Raw genomic sequence first — 14,624 nt, 5'->3', positions numbered from 1 at the left:
GTGATGCACCAAGAAGAGATGGTTTCTCTCCTCACCCGAAATGGCACAAGGAATCAACTGAAAAGCCTAAGAGATGCACAAGCTTCAATTGCATGAGTGACCCAAACGCATGTGTGGAGGGTGGAATTTTCTAACTGTTAAGAGGGGAGAAGGATTCCCACAAGGTCACACTCAGAAAACCAGTTAACACAGCATAAATGTGAAAGGAAACCACAAACATACACTTATAATGAAGGTAAGAACACATACACATCATACATAAGTTGAAGGAAGGCAAGAATAGAGATTTTCAATTCATCATAAGGCCAAAAGCCAATCTTACAGTTGCAGAAATGCAAAAATTACAAGTCTTCAAGAGAAGAGAACAGCATAAGAAAGCTCAAGGCAGCAGGGAGAGAGCCCTTTACAATGAGGCTTAACAGCCTTATATAGAAAAATGGGTTACAATGGTGATCATGACACCTGCATGTCAATCTGGAAGTGCAGGGAAGTGCATGCACTTGACTTGTACATGCAAGCAACCTAGCCATACCTCCAAAGGCAATTCTGAGGAAGATAGATTGACTGACCTTCCAAAGTCAGACATGACATAAGTCACCCAGCATGGCCCCGTACCTCCCTTGATGGAAAACCTGCCAAAAACATTAAATGCACCCCTGTGGCTCCACAAAAAAAGTGCATAATTCACCAAAACTGTCGGAGCATTTAAAGCCTTGAGTGTCGATCACACCATCCGGAAGTGTTGCAAGCTAGAAGCAAGTTTAGAAGACTTTGGAGACCGGGGTCACCGTAGTTAGGGAACTTCGGGGATCGGGGTCACCGTAGTTGGACAAGGAACTTGGGAACTTGGGGGTTCCGGAGTTCTGGGGTTGAAGAACAAGGAACTTGCGAACCTGGGGGTTCCGGAGTTCCGGAGTTGAAGAACAAGGAACTTGGGAACCTGGGGGTTCCGGAGTTCCGGGGTAGAAGTACAAGAAACTTGGGAACCTGGGGGTTCCGGAGTTCTGGGGTTGAAGAACAAGGAACTTGGGAACCTGGGGGTTCCGGAGTTCCGGGGTTGAAGAACAAGGAACTTGGGAACTTGAGGGTTTCGGAATTCCGAGGTTGAAGAACAAGGAACTTGGGAACCTGGGGGTTCCAGAGTTCCGAGGTTGAAGGACAAGGAACTTGGGAACCTGGGGGTTTCGGAGTTCCGCAGTAGAAGGACAAGGAACTTGGGAACCTGGGGTTTCCGGAGTTCCGGTGTAGAAGGACAAGGAACTTCCTTCTGACAAGACAACACTTCACACTTCATAATTCCATTGCTTTTCTCCTTGATCAACTAGGCAGCGCTGGTCCATGGAACATATCTCTGATCGGTTCTCACTGATGGACCAAGGGTGTCATAAAATGATAGCACATACCAAGACAATTTTGTAAGGATCAAAGTGAACCACTTAAAGGTAGCAATTAACAAAATCTAATGGGTAATGATTATCATGAGAAAATACGATATAAAAATCAGTCATCCAAGGAATAGCAAGGATAACGATAAAGCACTAATCAGATATAGCGACTGAAGTGGCAATCAAGATTATTGATATAAGGGAGGAATTAACTAGAATGAATAACGATAATGACACTATGTTAAGAGATCATGACAGTCGTCTTAATCTGTTTTGTAGAAACAAATTGGGGATATTATGTAGTAGAGCAGCAATAAGGCTATCGATACAAAAGGACAGTGTGTGTGGGGAAAGCCACGTAAAGAAATAACAAACATATGCTAAAAAATGTAATATGACTTGTTAAGAAGTGTATTTTGTTGAGGAAAAGACATAACCAATGAAGAGGTGTGATTTGGTTGTTAGACCAAAAGGAATTTTTTATTTAATGTGATTTGTTTAGGGGAGTTGATTTCTTAAAATCCAAAGGCTGTGATTAGCAAAGAGAAGCCATGTTTATTTGGGAGGACATCACCCTTCAAAGAGATGTATCTCTTGATTAGATAGATGTAAATATAAAATAGAACGTGAATTGTGAGGAAAAGAAGAAGCGAGTTATACGAAGATTATGGCATGATGTATAAGGAAGACATATCAAGTGCATACATGAAGAAGAAAAATATATGAAAGGATAAGTGGGAAATTGGAGAAAGACACTTAAGACTTTATTTCTTATTTTCAGACTCATATCTCTCTAGTAGAGCACAAGTTTATGATATAGAAGCACTACTCTCAAGTATATAAATTGAGAAAGCTATCAAGATAAGTTTGACCTTCCGAACTACTTGTAGGAGTTTAAGTTAAATATTATAATGAAATGTGTTCAGTTTGGATAAAATTATATTTAGAAATGTATTCTAATTCTCAATCTAAGATGAAATTGTTGTCTCAGGACTGAATTATAGTACTCCCCAAACAAGGGACATTACATACACCAAATCATATGACCCAAAAAGCAGGGAAGTGAAATCAATCGAAGGCAAAATAATATAGCCAAATTGAACCAAAATTCATTTAACACCACTTTCAGACTACCTCAGAAGAAGAGCATGTCAAAGTTACCAAGGAAACAGCTTAAGAATATTATAAAAACATCTAGGATGAATGCAGGATGGTAGTAGCTCAAAAATGGCTCAAGGAGAAGAAAAAGGGACTATCAAAGCTCCCCAAAACCTTGTCTAAGTTTGATTTGCACAAAGATTTATCCAATATAATTACCCTTCTGAACAAAATTATAGCATATAGGGAGACAGACACTTTCCATTTCTGGATTTGTCTTTTTATTAATGTTATATGTCAAGGTCAGCAACATATGTTAATGATGGGTTTATTTCAGCGGTGGCACTCCCCTTTGGGAAATCAAACTAATCACCTTGCTGAAGCTGTTGCTGCCTACCATGGGTTGTCTCTTGCCTACCAATCTGATTGTAAAAATGTTCGGATTGAAGGTGACTCGGACAATATTATTAAGTGCCTTAAGAGATTGCAAACTCCTAGCTGGACGATCATTAATTTGATTGACGATTCAATTTCTATCATTAATACTTTTGATAAATGCCATATATCCCATATATTTAGAGAGGGTAATGGTGTTGTGGACTCCCTTGCTAATATTGGTGTTAGAAGTAATAATAAATTGGTGTGGCAAAGGCGCGACCTGCTTCCAGATGATACCAAGAAATTAATTGCTTGTGACAGACTACACGCTCGGACTGCGGCTTCCCTCATCATGATGGTGTTTAATAATTATTGTGTGACTTTGCTGCCACTTTAATTCCACACATTTTGTGGATGTTGGGGACTGTCCCTGTTTAGAAGTTTGCCATTCCTCTTGCATCTTGATCTTCAAAACTGGTGGGGTTTTTTGTGGGGTCTTCTGCACCGAGAAGGAGAGGGATTTTGCAATGGGGGGCAACAGGAACCATCTAGAACCTATTACCTGTGACGATGTCAGGAAGAACAGTACTATCTGGAGAATTCTTCAAAAGGGTGGGGTGTCTTCTTACCTTGAGAGATTGCATGGGTATAACCCCAATTTGTCAAAAATGTTTGTTCAAGGATGGAAAGATGGTCATGTTACTGTGCTTGGCTAGAGATTTGATATTACGGAGGATTTTATTGCTCATACATATTACTGGTCTTTCAATGGAGGACAAGCGACAGTCCGGAATTTCCTTGAACAGAATGAGGGTGAGCATCTGGTAAAGCGGGCTAACAGTGGTTATGATATCGAGTCTTTGAAAACCCTTTGGGCAGCGGTTCTCAAATATCAACATAACCTATCTTTGCTTTCACTAACATCTATATAAATACTTTGTAGTATTAATTTTTTGGATTTGATTATTTTGAGCATTTTTGCATTTTATATTCTCCATTTATATAATTATTTTTTTCTAAATTTTATATATGTATATAGTCGTCATCTCCAACTACCCATCTTCAACTTCTTTTGAAAATATTTTACTACTTATGTCCCAATATTAGTACCATTCCTCATCACCTATAACTATGGTAAATATAGTTCACACATGAACGTACCCATAATCATTACACCACAACATGCAGCTAGTAGATTATATTTGCATTTTGCAGGAGCGTGCAGATACCTAGAGTGGTCATAGTTATCTTCTAAATATGTACTCTAGAATTTGATATTTTAGATTAAAAAAGAAATATACAATCTTATCAAAAAAATAAGAACTACATGATATTCTACTGAAGGTTGCCATTACAATCTTATGAAAAAAATAAAGGAATGCATTTGAGTTAAGAAAGAATACTTACATCCAAGTAGATTTTGTGTTTCAACGTAGGAAAGCAGATTGCTTGTCTCCAACCAATGCAGAAAAACAATCAAAAACACCACATTATATGTTTGGTTTCTCCAATGATCATGATACCTGGACAGCACGAGTAGCATTTATTAGGGAAAGTAATAGAATAATCTAAAGAATAAAGTGAGCATATAAACAATTACTATTACCTATAATATTGACCTGGGCATCCCTTGATGACCTCAGCAAGCTGAGCATAAAGCTCCTTTAGTTTTTCAATGTGGACTTTTGACTTCTCAAGAACCTCTGCAATGCATTTAAGAAACAAACACAATGTTTATGATAACAAGAATAGTCTTAAGAATAAATATTCTTCCTACAAAAGGATGCTTCCTCTGGCAAATACCACTTCTGAAGGAAATTTAAAAAGTCAGAATTTAAAGGGAAACCTATCTTTTCAGATACTTGAAGAATTTGTAATAATAAATTAGGTGCATTGTTAATGAAGACTTGAAGACTTTTCAGATACAAATTGGACATATTTGAAAAGAGCATTGTTAATGACAACGACCATAAATTTATCAACAACTTTGGAAGGGAGTTCATTAAAATTGTTGTCTACCACCCCATCTTCATTTATAAATTATAATCTATTACCTATGTTTTATGTTTCCAAGATGGAGAGGTCATGGTTTTTGTACAACTAAATTTTCTTGTATTTTGGGGAAAGCATAAGAGCAAGTGTATATGTGGATGTGTTTATATTTCTAGAGTAGAGCTTTAATGGTTTCATTTCCATAATTAAACATCATTAAAAATCTAATATAAGTGCCATTGAATGAGAAAATTGAATTGAATCTAACAATACAAATAAAATAAAATTACTACAAACATAACTATATCAAGAGTCCTCATCACAAATGAGCTAATGACAAAACGAAAATCAAAAAATACAACAAACATATTTGAGTCATAACAGTTTGTCAAGTTTAAAACACCAATCAATAGACTCGACAATCAATGCCATTGTTAGACACATCCCAGGTGAGCGCCCCATGATTCCTCATCAACTGCTCAACTCTAAATAAGCTCACTCTTCCAACATGACCTCAACCAACCAAGTATATACTAGACCTATCTAAGTCCCACAAACTCCAAAATCTCATCACCTACTAGCCTCTCAATGTGCTCAAGCTCTTGAATCCTCTAGGTAGAAAGCACTATGTGCATCACCTATTTTCTCCACTCAATTAGAAATAAGATTGTGTCTCAACAACAATGGAACTAGAAATAAGTTTCCATCTGAATGTGTCACAGACCCTCTAGAGGCACAAAGAGCATCTTTTGGTGTATAGGGAAAGGGGGCAAGGATCATCACTACTCAACCATAAATAAGTTCACTCCACCAACAAGATCTCAAGCTACACTAGCTCTACATCCTAGACCTATCTAAGGTCAGCAATCGCTGAAACCTCACTGGATACTAAACTCTCCTTGTATTCAAACTTTTGCAATCCTCTAGGCACAAGGAACCATCTACATAAACTACCTTCTCTGCTCTCTAGGAGATGACATTGTGTCTGAAAAACGACGGAACTAGAAATGAATTTGCTAAGTGAATGTATCTCAAGTCCCCTGGAAACAAGGGGGGTGGGTATTAAGGCCACACCAAATGTCCTCCCACTTTATTAGACCTACAAAACCTAATTTCATTCATTTCCATGAAAACAAAAAAAGAAGGGAATGAAAAAAGATAAATTTGAAAGCACAAGGACAAATTTGCTACCAACAAGAGAAACTAGCAGCACATTGGGAGTAGATTCCATTGGCAATTGCATTTTCATTAGATAAGACTTGGGTAGATCAAAAGATTGTATCTTTCTTTTGTGCACTAACTTTGGAGAGAGATCACACTATCTATATGGCAGTTGCAACTCATGAAAGAGATCCCATCTTGGCATTCTATGGCAAGCCAGTTCACACATTGTTCATTAGAGATCTAAGAAGCTGAACATCCTACTAGATGTGGCATCACATGTAGTTAACCTTAATGGTTCAAATTTCATGGAGAAGCCTCGGATAATTACTCTGTAATGTCCCCAATTTGAAATAGGATTTACTAATAAATATTAATAATAAAATTAAATGAATAAAAATAAAATTAAAATTAACACAAAAGAATAAAATTAAAATAATTAAAACTTTGTTAAGTTTAATGAATGGTCAAAAGGTATGAAATGAAAAGTTGTCACAACCTCAAACATGAGGTATAAAAGGGAAAATATAGTTCCATTTGCAACAACAATTTTAATCTACAATCAGAAATGCATTGAAACAACAATTTTAATCTACAATCAGAAGTGCGTTAAAACAACAATGTTAATCTCAATCAGAAGTGCAGATCTAAGTTAAATAGTAAGACAGCAATGAGGAGACACAACCTTTCAAAGGGATATCTCTTTCCAAAGAGATGTGTCTCCTCAATGAGATATGAGGGTATTAAAAGAGTAAGCAATTAATATGGAGAAGCGGGATATGGAGAAAACGAAGAAAGAATGGAACATGGGGACTAAGGAAGGATTAATGGAAGAAGAAAGGAATGGTGTAATATCCCCTTTCTAAAATAGGATTTAATATTAATAATAAATTTAAATAATAAAAATTAAAATATAATTTAAATTAAAATATAACATAATTAAAATATGAATGGTCAAAGGGCACGAAATAGAGATTTCTAAATTTCATCATATGTATTAACTTATAGAGTTAGTTTTAAGGACATATATATATATAGTGCTGCTGTGTAAAGTTGCTTCTGCAGAAATTATAGTATATTCGATGACATTTACCAAGTGAACAATATGTTACCCCAACATTATTCATTTGAAAACATTATATGCAATCGCTGCAGAGTGGTATCAATTGGTATAGGAGACAATGTCTGACACAGTTTCTGACACAAGAAAGTTGTCTGGCTTCTCCTCTAAACTGCCATACATGATACGTGAAGCCTTATCAGCATTTAACTGGAGTTCGATTAATATAGTTCGCTGGGAGTGGTTAATTAAAATTAAAAGGCAGCGATCAATCAAAATGGGCAAATAGCGGTCAAGACGTAAACAACGATAATGGCTAGTCGAGCAAATAATAATTAAGTACTCTAAAAGGGTGCGATTCTGTAACACACAGTTTAATTAAGAAAATATATTAAGTATGATGACTAATTCAGATATAAGTTACAAATAATAAGTACTTTATTATATCCAAAAGGTGTGATTTAAAGTGAAAGAGTCGTGACTCTCCCATCATGAAGGGATAAATAGGGGAGAGATTCATTTGTAGGGGGGCACCACCGATCAGATCAGATTAGATCGTAACTGTTATTAAGTTACAGACAGTAACATCTTTGTTCTTCGTGGCATGCATGGGGATTTGCTTGATATGTACGCTTAATATATGAAGCCTGATAATGTTCTTATGCAGAATTTAATAGTAATATTAATATGGACTGCAATATGTATGACAGTCATACTTAATTTCATATATGTTCATAATACATGAGAACTTAGTATACTTATAGTCTAATTCTTGTTACTACTGTCAGTATTGGAAAAGGTGGGAATGAGATGTTCCAAAGAGGGGTAGTCTAAATCCAAGCAAAAGGTTAAGTCACAAGATAGGGTGGAGATCAGCAACCCGTAAGCCTTGAGGGTATAGATCCAAGAGAGGTAAGGGCTTGGATCTGAAAACTTTGAAGGAACCTATTGTAGTTGGTCTCTAAGCGCTTTGGTAACATACATACCCTCCTCCTTCCTTAAAGCTGAAGTAGTAACAAAGGTTGGTACTTGCATTAAGAGTTATGGAAGACAAACTTAATTATCTAAAATGGTTGATGAACAATTCACTTATTAATAACTAAGTTGCCAGTTCGGGTTCGGGTTCCGGTTCGGGTTCGAAGAACCCGGTACACCCGTATGGCAAAATTTTGAAAAGGGGTTTGGGTTCGTTTGGGTTCGTTAGTACAAAAACATGTAAATTTTATATATATATATATATATATATATATATTGATATTTGTGAAGCCTATAAGCATGAATTATGCATGTCACATAACATCATATGAACAACAAAACAAACATAAACTTGTAATCATAGCATCATGATCATACCATAATTGATAATAGCATCATATACATCAAGTTTAATATCAAAATGACAAAATATTCAAGTATCATTGTTTCAACTTTCAACAATATAAACTTAAAGTTTAAACATCAAATGGATCATCTAATTCTTCATCCTCCTCCTCCTCCTCCTCCTCATTGACATTGACATTACATGAGCCAATGCCACTTGCACTTGCACTATAAGTTGGCTCAATTTCCGAGTCAAGTGTCAATGCAAGAAGCTGAGAAGCAGGAGCATCCAAATCAGTATGCTCTGGCTCTATATCCCACATCTTTGTTTCCCCTTGTGTGTAGTCATGTTGTTTGTGTGAAAGAAGACGTAGGTTGGAATGCACATATACTAAATTCTCCACTCTTTTTGATAGCAGCCTATTGCGCTTTACTGAGTGGATGAAAGAGTATGTGCTCCAATTTCTTTCTGAAGCAGATGAACTAGCAACCTATGAAGACAAAGTAAACAATTAAAGTTATACATTAATAAAAATAAAATTACTAGCAACCTATGAAGACAAAGTAAACTATAAATAAACTAAAACTTGTAAATTTAAAATTTTAATTAATTAAACTTACTTGTGATAAAACTTTTATGGCGAGAGGTTGTAGGTGTTGGAAGCATGTGCCATGGAAGTACCACCAGCTATGAGCATCTTTCTTGGATCTATGATGAAGTGCATCAACACTTAGACCATTCCCATTTGCGAATTCTATAAACTCATTTGTAACAACATCTCGCAAATCATCATCGGGATATAGTCTAAGAAATGTTGCCTTTTACCCATCAGATACTTCTAGATCTCTCCATGGTGGAATCCTTCCTGGTTTATCAAGAAACTGATTGCTATAGTACTTAGGTGTCAAGGCATAGGCAAGAAGGTGCAGAGGAGTGGTCATCTTATTCCACCTCTCTACAATAATTACTTCCAGTTCTTTGAAGAATTTCTCCTGAGGATCATTCTCTTTTTCATTTATAGTGACCTTTATTTTTTCAAGCATTGAATCAATGCCATCATAAATCTCACCTATGCAAGGCCTATCCATGTCTGTATAGCAAATCATGCTCATGATGGGCTCAGTGATACTTAGGAGATATGTAACAAGATCCCACTATTTCTCATTCAATATTCTATCCCTAATTTTTTCTGCCCTCTCAGTGCTACTTTGCTTCCATACAATCCAATTGGTGCTGATCACCATATTGCATAGTGCCACTCTAACTTTCACAAGTCGTCTTAAGACGATTGTGTTTGATGCAAAACGGGTCTCAGCAACCTATAACACAAATTAATGCCAAATGATTAAAAATAAAGCCAAACTTTAAAGAAGAATACACAATATAGCTTACACAATGATATTATTAACATTGAAAATTCAAAAAAATCAGAAAATGTAAAATTAAATTACTATTTTACTTACCTTCAATAGCTCCAAATTTGAATAGGTTCTAAAAATCCCTTGAGACATGTGGTGGTTTGTGATGAACATTTGGATGTCCTCAGCCTCTGCATACACATCTCTAATCCATTTTATTTTTTGCCCAATCCTTTGTAGCATAAGATTGAGTGAATGTACCGCACAAGGTGTCCAAAAGCTGTGATCATAGCGTTGCTCAACCAACAAACCAGCAGCTCTACAATTTTTTGCATTGTCCGTTATGACTTGGACAACATTGCGAGGTCCCACAAACTCAATGGCAAAGATGAGAATTTCTGCAATAAATTGGCCATCTTTTATTTGGCCCTCACAATCCACAGCTCTCAAAAACATTGCCCCTTTAGGGGACACCGCTATGAAACTGATCAAGGGATGGTTTTTAGCATCTTTCCACCCATCTGAAACAATTGTTACACCTGTCTCAACCCATGAATCCCTTATGGGTTTCAATGCATCTTCAACCCTTTTCACCTCTTTCTCCAATAATGTTCCACGTACCTTCTCATAACTGGGGCCCTTATACCCTCTTGGTGCCTCATTAACACTTTTTATCATTTGCTTCCAATATGGGGAGCGAACAACATTGAATGACAACCCATTTGCATAAATGCACCTTACTATATCTTGATCAGCATTGTCTCTACTCTCATTTTGGAATGCGGTTTCTAAAGGCCCCTTTGTTCTTTTACGTGTCAAGGGTGGTTCACTTTGAGTTTCATTTGTGGCAAAGAAGGGGTGGTCTTCTACTACAATACTAGGATTAAAAGGGCCTTGCATTCCCCTTGTTTTCTTTGATGCAATTTGGTTCAATCTACAGGCTTCCCTCTCTTCTGCCGCCTCATGCTCCCTAATATATTTCATCACTATCTCATCTGGTATAGGTTTACCATTTTTTCCAGGGCATTTTTTGATGCCTTTTCCTTTTATTCCACACAAATGGCCTACCACCCAATAATATGAACTATTACGTTCAATATCACATCCATGGCATTTCCAACGGAATCCCCCACCTCCCGGAAGTTGTTTTATAATGTCCACATACTTCCATAAGGGAGAATTTGAATCATTTCTTTGTTTTGCAATTATTTGTTCATTGTCAATGGAGGAAGATGTAGATGCCATTCTAGTTCCTATGGCAAGAAATAAAATAAACATATTCAAAAACAAAAACTAAATAATGAAAAAAAATTCAAGTTTCATGTTTGACAATTTGTGAAACAAAAATAGTTGGAAAAAAATGTTTAAAAACCTACCTCTTGCAGCCAATGGAAGCTTGAAAATGTATGGAAATGATGTTGCAACACTTGTTGAAGCTTCTAAAATCAGTCTTCAACTCCTCCTCTTTGATCTTGGAAGCCAAATTTTGTTCAACTTTTCTTCAACCTGCTCTCATTAAAAATTTGTTTGCAACACAAATGAGGTGAAATGTGTCAATAAAGTGTTTTAGAAGTGTTTTTTAGGTTATAATTTTCACTTTTTAAAAGGCGGAACTGAAAAAAATTAAAATTTGCTTTGTTTTTTAACTTTATGGGCCACCCAGCCGCCCGGGTCCGCCTGAGTTCGACTCGGTTCGACCCCGGGTTCGACTGGGTTCGACCCCCTGGGTTTTTCGAACCCTAGTCAAACCCAAGTCGAACCAGACCCATACCACGGACCCGGTCGAACCCGGACCCGTACTAGGGCGTCCCAGGGGCGAACCCGGTAACTTAGATTAATAATAAACCAATTGAACTATGGATAGCACAAATTTGATTCATGTTAAAACAGATTTGTCTCCTAATCAGTTTAGTTTAAGTCATAAGTATATTGACCGAGATTAATTATGTTAATCAAGTAGGGGACATTACAAATGGGCAGAAAATAAGGAAGTAACTTTTAAGGATGGAATGATGAAAGATCATGACATTTTGAAGGGGTGGTAATTGTGAAAGGTTGTGACCCTTGCAAAGGGAAGGCATGATGAAAGGGTGTGACTCTCCTTCATATTGGAAGTTATAAGGAGGAGAAGGTATCATTTGAGAAGGAGAGTGGAAGGGGATTCCATTTTAGAGCAGAAAAAGGGCAGAAATGAGGATATGGGATGCCATCCTAAAATGCAGAATTCTGAGTATAAGAAGCAGACACATAACTATGTTATCAGCAGATTTGGAAAGGGGAATATATGCAGTCATTGATTGGGATAGAGAATCTGATGCATCTGAAGACATCATCTCTGGCAGCCATGTAACTACTGCTGTGTGGTATGGTCATTCTGTATAAACTCCTAAATGCTGCAACAATATTATATTCGTCTTTTTCTGCACATCACCGTCTGCATAACTACTTCAGCATCTTTATGATTATTCACCTACTGTAACATGACTATTTATAGCATTGCAAATATAAATTAGACCATGATATTCTGTGGTTGTGTGTGTGTGTATTGAAACCAAGGCGCACAGAAAAAAGTTCGACGTCTCCATTTTAATATATTTTTCTGTGCAAAATTTTAATTTTAGTAGAAAAAAAATATCATAAAATTTTATAAAAAACTCAAAAACATTTTTTATTTCCAATTATCTGTTTTTATCAATCTATCATTTTCTGCTTTCTTTGTGTTATTAAAAAATTCTGATTTTCAAAGCTAACTGGTTTTCTGCAGAAGTCAAACCGACGTCTGCGCAAACGTTTTAGCGTCTGCTCCTGTCCTTTACCGTCTCCGTTTTAATCAGTTTTACATCAAGTTTTGCTAATCATCTTGTATTTTTACAGCATTTTTCACTTGTTGAAGACCAAAAAAATCCTTAGACTACTAATTATTGCTGTAGGTTCGAATGTCAAAGACATCCTTTTACCACTAGATGCATGATTAGATTTGTTTTTGCGCACTTGGTAATTAAAAAATAATTTGTTAGTCGTGCTTGAGTAGGATAGTAGGTATATGCTCTCCACTTGCGAAAGCTTGGGTGACCAAGGCGAATCTGGAAGATCAACATTTCAAGGATTGGAAGAGGATTTCAAGACAAAGATTTCAAAGGCAAGCATGCGGACTAGATCAAACACAAAGAAGACTTCACCATAATGGTGAACAAATGAAGGAAAGCAAGTTCAAAACATAAGCACAAAGGATTTCACATCAATAAATCAGGAACTACATCAAGGAATTCCAAACATTATGAAGAATGTTCAAGGCAAATTGATTAAGTCTACAAGGCAAGCTGAGGTGGCATCCCAATCGCCATTCATTCAATCAAAGGGTACCAAGCCAGCATTCATACAAGGATGGAACAAGTGACATGTGGCACTACATCAAATATCATTTATCTTACCTACCCTCATCTCTCATTGGTCAATGTAATGGTGATTGTAACAAACCCTAATTAGGGTTTTATCTTGTAATCTTGCCCATCGATCTTGAATCAATCTGGGCCATCAAATAAGGCTCAGCTCTCTCATTTGTAAAGGTTAATAGTTGAAGAACTAGAGACTAGGGGAGTAGATAGATTAGAAGTTATAGTTGAAGTAGATTAGGAGAGAAGGAAAGATTGTTGAAATATTCCCTGTTGTTATCAGACTAAAAATGCAAGGGACATCGTCAAACACTTAGCTGGCAGCCTGTCGTTTCAAGTCTTAGTCTGTATGACCTGCGTGTTATGTGGTTTCTAAACTGCAATATAACTTGCGTGTTATGCTGTTTAGACTGTTGCAATTTTTCAGACTTAAGTTTTGAAGCATAAACCACAAAGAATAGTCAAAAGATGACTACCAATCAACACTATTGTTAATGTTTTAGCAACATAGAAATCTGAAACAAGATACACAGAATTTATCCTGGGAAAACCCTCCACTTGAGGGTGAAAAACCCAGCCCGCAAAAGTAATACCTTTATCGAAAACTTCAAATGACCAATACATAAATTGAAAGCTTCAATTGACTATCACAAAGTCTGAATCGCTTTCTTATCAGATACAACTCCTTGACAGAATGATAACTAATGATATACTCCTCCTCTCACAACATAAAATTACACATCAATTGTTCTCCATAAAACAATGAATTCCGAAAATCTCAGAATTTGGACTTAACAAAAATACTGAAAAGTATTACACGTGACTATATGATGAAGCACACAAATTAATGTGCCACAACCTGCACGATTCAGAAATACATATGTTGCCTAAGAAGAACAGAACCTGCATCAAGAAGAACATGTATTTAATTCTGAACCAAACGCCTTATCTTATAGAGACGTCAATACCAATAGCTGTCGCGGAAATACCAAAAGACATCCACACCAAAGAAACGGTCACACACCTGCAATAACTCATGAAAAACAGTAGATGAAGAGACAAGTATGAACGGAAGAAGACAGATAAGCCACCGACAACAATCCAAGTAGTGAAATTCACCGACAGCAAGAGGAAGGAAGATGAAAGAACAAGCCACGCTTGCCATGCTGGAAGGACGATTATGAAGGAGCTAGCCACGCTCATTGAAACGGATATGAAATAAATTACCAATGAAGTCTCTCTTGCACCTATATAACTTCAACAACTATAAGCCTCTAGGGTGATGGTGCAAGATGTATTTGTGTTTACCAATGCAATAATAAAAGATTAAGTGCAAGAATCACACACCTACAGCTGACTGTGATTTAAGCAAACAGTTGGCATGAAACCTTGGGGCAAAGTACGAATGAGAAGCACCTTATTACTCCTTTTATTCATGAGGCAATACATTCATTACCATGCTCTTAACATGTATCCAAA

The 14,624-nt window shown here is 36.6% G+C and overlaps 1 protein-coding gene across 1 annotated transcript in view; it reads right to left on the bottom strand.

Annotated features, from left to right (window-relative positions):
* Positions 1-14,624, bottom strand: part of LOC131875040 (uncharacterized) — a 140,090-nt gene that overhangs the window by 102,493 nt on the left and 22,973 nt on the right. The window contains exons 2-3 of the mRNA XM_059219051.1: positions 4,468-4,564; positions 4,269-4,384 (exon numbers count right to left, since the gene is read on the bottom strand). Coding sequence (XP_059075034.1) covers positions 4,269-4,384; positions 4,468-4,564 — 213 coding nt within the window. The remainder of the gene's footprint in view (positions 1-4,268; positions 4,385-4,467; positions 4,565-14,624) is intronic.

This window comes from Cryptomeria japonica, chromosome 1 (genome assembly GCF_030272615.1).
Source record: "Cryptomeria japonica chromosome 1, Sugi_1.0, whole genome shotgun sequence".
Taxonomy (NCBI): domain Eukaryota; kingdom Viridiplantae; phylum Streptophyta; class Pinopsida; order Cupressales; family Cupressaceae; genus Cryptomeria; species Cryptomeria japonica.
The sequence above is the reverse complement of the archived record's forward strand: the minus strand, read 5'-3'. Positions and strand labels throughout refer to the sequence as shown.